The sequence below is a fragment of the Festucalex cinctus genome, chromosome 2, assembly GCF_051991245.1.
Source record: "Festucalex cinctus isolate MCC-2025b chromosome 2, RoL_Fcin_1.0, whole genome shotgun sequence".
Classification (NCBI taxonomy): Eukaryota; Metazoa; Chordata; class Actinopteri; order Syngnathiformes; family Syngnathidae; genus Festucalex; species Festucalex cinctus.
In genome coordinates this window covers 1,196,844-1,203,697 of record NC_135412.1, presented here as the reverse complement: position 1 = coordinate 1,203,697, position 6,854 = coordinate 1,196,844, and the positions used below count along the sequence as shown (strand labels likewise).

Sequence of the window (6,854 nt, the reverse complement as noted above, 5' to 3'; positions counted from 1 at the left end):
TCTGTAGCTTCATTTTTGGACACCATTTTAGTTGTGTTAATTTCATTGTGTTCAATTGGTTCATCTCTTCTAAGGTTACATTTTTATTTTCTAAAGCAGGTCTGGGTGTCAAATTCTGCTCCTAAATGTTTTTTGAGGTTTCCCGTGCAGGTTTTTGGGGTTTTCCCCTTTCCAACACAAGCTGATTCCAATCAACAGGATCGTTATCAGGTTTATGCAGAGCTTGCTGATGAGCTGATCATACCAGCTGTGTTGGAGAAGAGAAACGGAAACATCCAAAACCTGCAGGACTCCGGCCCTCGAGGACCGAGTTTGCCCACCACTGTTCTACTCTGTAATTTTTCTTTCTTTCTTTCTTTCTTGGCTCTTTGGCAACGCAATTTCTTGACTTCCGGTGGTTTGGGAGACTCAGTCAAAGCTAAAGTGTTTACGTGTGTAAGTAACTGGAGATCAGAAATCGTAAGCATTGTTTTCAAAATAAGAGATAAGGTCCTTTAAGATTTGGGATTGTTTCGGGGTTTTTTAAGACCATTAAAACAATAACATTCTTTATATTGTCCGCGACTTTTTGGAGCCGTTCGCATAACCGAGACAAAACAGACGGCTCTCTGTTGTGTGGCTATTTCTGTTTTATTTTGGTATAATCTTAAGGAGTAGTGTTACCGTTTCCTGTCAAACTGGCGCATACCACACCACTCCTCCATTCATCCTGGTTTTTCGCTCTCGGGTTTGTCTCACTCTCAGCCCGAGCTGTGAGCTTGAAGGGGTCTTCAGACGGGCATGTCAGATTCAACTTCGCCGCCAGCCCAAACAGAGGCGATGGGAACCGAGGCGTGTTTTCCCCCAGGGTACAAGCCATTCAACCCCGAGGAACACGGCTTGGATCGCGGATTTCGTCTCACAGCCTACTCGGACTTGAAAGGATGAGGCTGCAAGGTCCCGCAGGAGGCTCTGCTCAAACTCCTGGCGGGACTCGAGCCGAACCGGACCGACGGGCCAGGGAAGGACGGAGACCAGGCGTCCGAGTTCACGCAACAGTTGCCAGCCGGCCCTCGGCTCGGTAGGAAAACGTTTTTGTAGGTTTAGCTTCGCGATTCGTGATTTTGTTAGCTGGCGTAGCTAAACAGGCTAGCTAACGTGTGCGCATACGCTACTTGCGCAAATTAGCTAAACGTTTAAGAATGAATAGTAAACGTTTGGCTACTATTCAAGCGCCCACGTTATATAGTCAAAAAGAAGAAGAAAAGACAGATAAAATGCAGTAGTTCAAAAAGCATAATTGACAAGGTAGTATGAGTCAGCATAATTTGAAATATATAAAGGGCGTAAAAGGCTACGGTAATGCTTTGCGTCTGCGTCATGTTTCTTTTCTCCAACGGCGTTACTTGGAGGTTAATTGATGAGTACAAACGTTGCTTGTGTGACTGTTGTAACATGTAATACAGCAAATTTGTCTACCAAAATCTTTTTTTCAGGAGTGGGGATGGATTGCTGCGTGATTCCTCTGAGGCACGGCGGTCTGTCTTTAGTACAGACGACAGACTTCTTTTACCCACTTGTGGAGGATCCCTACATGATGGTGAGAGGAGTTTCTTCCAAGAGTCTTATCAAATAGTGTGGTGGGCGTGGGGAGTTTGACGTTTGAGAGTCTCCAGTTCACCTGCATCCCCAATCACAATGCACACGTAGAAAAGAAAGTACATTGAGTCTACTGCATAGCAGAACTGAGGTACCACCACAAGTATTAATGCTGGTTTATATAGCCTAAAACTGATCAGTTAAAACATACTGCAATTCTTCCATTATAGTAGAGATAGACCGATACGATTTTTTTTTTTTAGGGCCAATATCAATTATTAGTAGTGAAGTACGCTAACCACTATTTGGAGCTGATAATCAGTTTCACTAAAAGGGGAAATATTGACGTCAGAATTTAAACTCCAGCTCCCTTTTTTTTTTTTTTTTTTCTTTTTTCTTTTTTTTTTAAGCATATTTTTATTGAACAATGTAAAAAAAAAAAAAAAAAAAATCTTAAGTCAATAGGCATCTTTGTATTAGAAATCGAACAAAAAGTTCAAGAACCTTCCAAGGGCAGTAGCATGTCTTCAAAAGTTGAATAAAAACTTAATTGTTTGCTACAGTAAATAAAGTTTTTTAAAAATTCAAAATATCTGAAGTATTACAATTGTACCTCTCTTAGTTTTAATTTAAAATAAAGACTGAAGGTGCGGAGTTCCCAGGGTCAGAAGCATCTATGAAAGTTAAACAATCCCCGATACCCCACCACCACTTATTTTTTTTATTTATTTATTTATTTATTTATTTATTTTAATGGATCTATTATTTGCCAAATGAGTCTTCAAATTGGCGGATGCCCATATTTGGCAAAATGCTGGATATCGGCATCGATAATCAGCCTAACCGATAATCGGTCTCTCCCTACATTATAATGTGGCACATGAGGATGGTCACCTTAACAATAGTGATAATTGTAGCTCACGTGCGCATGTTTTTATCCAATTAACTCATTTGCTCCCAATAACGTGTAAATACGTTTTTTAATGTTTTAAGTGTCCCAAAGACATATTTATACGTTTTTCTTTGTTGTTTTTTTATGCTAGAGCATACAGAAGGCTTTGATGCAGCCTCTCAGCTGCAAAGAACGGTTGCAGAAATGGTAGTTATTACACAAACGGCCACCAGGTGGCAGCAGAGCAAAGGAGATCAACCAGGGTCATGTAGAAAAAAAAAGCTCAATTACTTACAACTTTAAATAGATTTGTGAAAACTGATGAAACTTAGCTCTCTTCTGATGCTAATTGCTGCAAAACTGAAACAGATGGAAACATTTTTTTTTTCCTGATGAAAGAAGAGACTTTAATCTTTCTTTTTATAGCAATTGAACACAATATTCTGTGGGCCTTGCAAAATCATTCAAAATCCAGTAAAACAGCCGGGAGCGAACGGGATTGCGAAATGTGAAAATGGCTGAATGAGTTAAAAGGATAATCAGTGAAATAATTTATTCTAGAACTATTTGATAGCTGTAGTTGAAATTTCAGGTTTCACGCTCATGCCTAACCCCAATACATGTTTTTCCAGGAAGTTGGAAACAGGATGCTATTTACCAATTGATGGAGGTGCACATTATGCAACATTTAACATCAGAGACATCATGATGTCGCAACAAACCTTTGAGAAGAAAGTAGTTAACAGTGAAACTGCATTGACCTTTGTGCATTTTGAACATGTAAATCCTGTACTGTTTATTGGATTGAAGAAAAAACAACAACTTTTTGATGAGGTGAACCGAACTTTCAATTTGTCTTTGTCTTCCAGGGCAAGATCGCATGCGCCAACGTCCTCAGCGATCTCTACGCCATGGGCATCACCGAGTGCGACAACATGCTGATGCTGCTCAGTGTGAGCCAGAAGATGAACGACAAAGTAATAAGTTACTTATTTCGCTGTCAATGTTTAATGTTGTTAAACTAACGGTCCTTCACGTCGTCACAACATGACGCAGGACCGCGGGCGCGTGATGCCGCTAATGATTCGAGGATTTCGCGATGCCGCCGAGGAGGGAGGGACTTCGGTGACGGGCGGCCAGACGGTCATCAATCCATGGATTATCGTAGGGGGAGTGGCCTCAGTTGTTTGCCAGCCGACTGACTTCGTCATGTAAGTCGGCGTCAAGGCTTGCTCTTGACCACGGTTATAATAGTTTGGGGGTTTTCATTATAGTTTGTCTTTAGCTTGGTTTTATGTTTTTGTTTTAGTTAGTTTTATTTTTTAGAGCAATTTTGTTAATTTTGTTTTTTCTAAATGCTTGGGGTTTTTATTAGTTTTCGTGTTAGATTTATTTATTTATTTATTTATTTATTTATGTAAAGCCCACTAATAATTAGTGTTATAAAATAAAGTCCAATTCTCAAAGAACTGACCTTCCTCCCTCTATTTTGACATACGGCTATAACGAAATGAATATATTGAAAATTAATTAACCTCTCATGCTCACGTGCGATCATATTAGTTAACAAAAACTAAACCGAAGGACATTTTCACGATAAATATGGTTTGTTTTATAAATGTAAGATGCTGTTTCAGTTGGCTTTTAGTTTTAAAATTATTTCTGTTTTTATTTTTTGTGAGCAAAAATGTTCTTGTTTTTTCAATTGTTGTCAGTTATTTTATAAGTTTTTCTTAACTATAATAGCTTTGCCCTTGACAGCCCCATATGTTGTGCAATTGAGTAAAGTTGTGCTCAAACAGCAAATTTTAATTATTTTTTTTTTTACATTTTTAAGTCACACAATGTGTCTCCAATTGGTTGTTTTTCCTCATCAAGTGTCATATTTATTTTGTATTTATTTTTATTTTTTTGTATTTCAAAGTAGATGCATGAAATGGTATTTTTTTTCCCCTCAAACCATAATTATCACGTGCTACTACTTGCATGTCATAATGACTGATTTAATGCCTTAACATACTTTTTTTTTTTTCTTTTTTTTTTTTTAATATAAAGAGTTCCCCTTTTACGGTTCAGTGCACCTTTTAAAATTTTATTTATTTTTTGTGCATAATGCTGTGCTTCAACAAGCTTGAAAGGAATTTGTCTCAACTGGGCCAACAGAGCACAAGGCCTACTGACAGGTGTCACATTTTGAAGGTCTCTCTCACTCTCCCTCCAGGCCAGACGGTGCCGTCCCGGGCGACGTCCTGGTCCTCACCAAACCTTTGGGCACGCAGGTGGCCGTCAATGCTCACCAGTGGCTGGAACAGGTCAGTGAGTCGCAATTCGATGCGCAGCCAAATCGGATTTGACGCCCTCTGCTGGCGTTCTGACGTTGCTCCTCCTCCCTTTATGTCGAACCAGCCTGATCGGTGGAACAGGATCAAGCTTGTCATCACCAAGAAGGAAGTTAAAGAGGCCTATCAAGAAGCTATGTTTTCAATGGCAACACTAAATCGTACTGGTATGCAGCGTCAATTGATCTGTTTTTGGACAGACTTCAACCCGTCTTTCTGTTCACCTTAAACTTTGTTTCCTTCAGTTGATTTGATTTGAGCGTTGTCATATTTTTTTTTTTTTGTGAGTATGTGTGGATCTGAATCTGAATCACTGGCGTGATGTTTTGCCTGCAGCGGCTGGCCTCATGCACAAGTTCCAGGCCCACGCGGCCACGGACGTGACGGGCTTCGGTTTGTTGGGGCACGCAAACAACCTGGCAAGCCAGCAACGCAACGACGTGGCCTTCGTCATCCACAACCTTCCCATCATAGCCAAAATGGCTGCTGTCAGCAAAGCCTGTGGAAGCATATTCAATTTGATTCAGGGCACATCGTCTGAGACATCAGGTAGGAATGCAGGCACACGTAATAACAAGACGGCCGTTGCTAGGGAAACATACGGCAAGACTGAAATTGTTGACGGTGTAATCCGGCATTCCGAGCGCTTTTTTATGACACGCCCTCTCTCTCCCTTTCCGAAAGGCGGACTGCTGGTTTGTCTGCCCAGGGAGCAGGCGGCCAAATTTTGTTCCGAGATGAAGAGCCAAAGCTCGTCGGGGGCCGGTGGAGGTCAGGGCGCCTGGATCATCGGAATCGTCGAGAAAGGAGACCGTCGCGCTCGCATCATCGACAAGCCCCGCATCATCGAGGTCCCGCCACGAGGGAGCCAAGTGGCCAGTCAGGATAACAACTCTGCGAGCCCGTTGCCTGGCCCGAATGTGTCGTAGACTGTGTGTGTTGAGGATGTATTCGACCTTGATATGTTAGTGAAGATTGTAACATTCCAAAACCGATGAAATGAATATCCAGCGGAAGTGTGTATGGATGTTTTTGTTTTGTTGTTTTTTTATGTGACGTGGGCTACCATGTTTTGTTGGCTTGATTGGAATAGGGGATGATGTTAATGTGTCGTGAATGAATTTATTCAACAAATGGAATCTGTCTTGTGCCTGGCTCAGGCATGACAGTCCAGAGGAAGGCTTGAGCAGCTTCCTCCGGACAAGCAGCGCCGGGTACAGATGGCCTTTTTTCGGCTGATTGGTCATCCAGCACCAAGTCGCTCACGTTCTTCCAGTTTATGAAACTCTGCCCTACAAACCCCCGGCCAAGGGGCCAGGTGGAGTGGATGCTTTGTCATTGGAAAGGTGAGGCAGACTTGGCTTGCTGGAGGGCTAAAGCTGTTTGTAGATTTTCTGCTTTTTACAATCAATTAAAAAAAAAAATAATGGAAAAAAAAACGTCCACTTTTCTTTTTTTCTGTTGTGACATAGAAGCACATTCAACAAAAGAACTTTTGTTGTTAGTGTTATTAAAGAGTATTGTAATCTTAAATTAGTCCCCAAAAGACGCAACAACAGTCTTTTTAATTGCTACAGGGGGGAAAAAATACTAGTTTGGCTCCTACCCAGATGAACTCACGGCCAAGGATGGAAGAATTTTCTTTACAAACGTCTCAGTACATGCAAGCCATAACTACAAGAATGAAGGTTTAATACTTAATGCAAGTAATAAAGCAGCTAAAGTTTCCATTACTACGATGAGTGCGATTGCTGTAGTGTAAAATGGGAACTGTTTGGGGGTGGGCGGGGACTGCACTAACCGACTGTGATAGTTTTGGGTACAGTGAATATAAATTTTATAAAGCAACTTGTGAACTTACAAACTTGTGAACGTACAAACCTGGGACGGTTGAAATTATCACAGAAGTTGACTGTTTATTAACAGACAGATTGATGCAATATTTTAAATCAAAAACTTTGAAGTTCATGTATTATTTGTGAAGCTTTTATTTTGAAGGCATCCACGCACCTCGTTTTCCGGTGTTACCGTAATGTTTGCTTTAG

The 6,854-nt window shown here is 41.0% G+C and overlaps 1 protein-coding gene across 1 annotated transcript; it reads left to right on the top strand.

The window, feature by feature from the left end:
• The first annotated feature begins 66 nt into the window (after positions 1–66).
• sephs3 (selenophosphate synthetase 3) lies at positions 67–6,248 on the top strand. Its single transcript, XM_077511982.1, has 9 exons — positions 67–435; positions 745–1,060; positions 1,476–1,579; positions 3,340–3,447; positions 3,527–3,681; positions 4,692–4,782; positions 4,877–4,976; positions 5,146–5,358; positions 5,494–6,248. The coding sequence occupies exons 2-9, from the start codon at positions 781–783 to the stop codon at positions 5,736–5,738; spliced, it is 1,296 nt and encodes a 431-aa protein (XP_077368108.1). The 5' UTR covers positions 67–435; positions 745–780; the 3' UTR covers positions 5,739–6,248.
• The last annotated feature ends 606 nt before the right edge of the window (positions 6,249–6,854 follow it).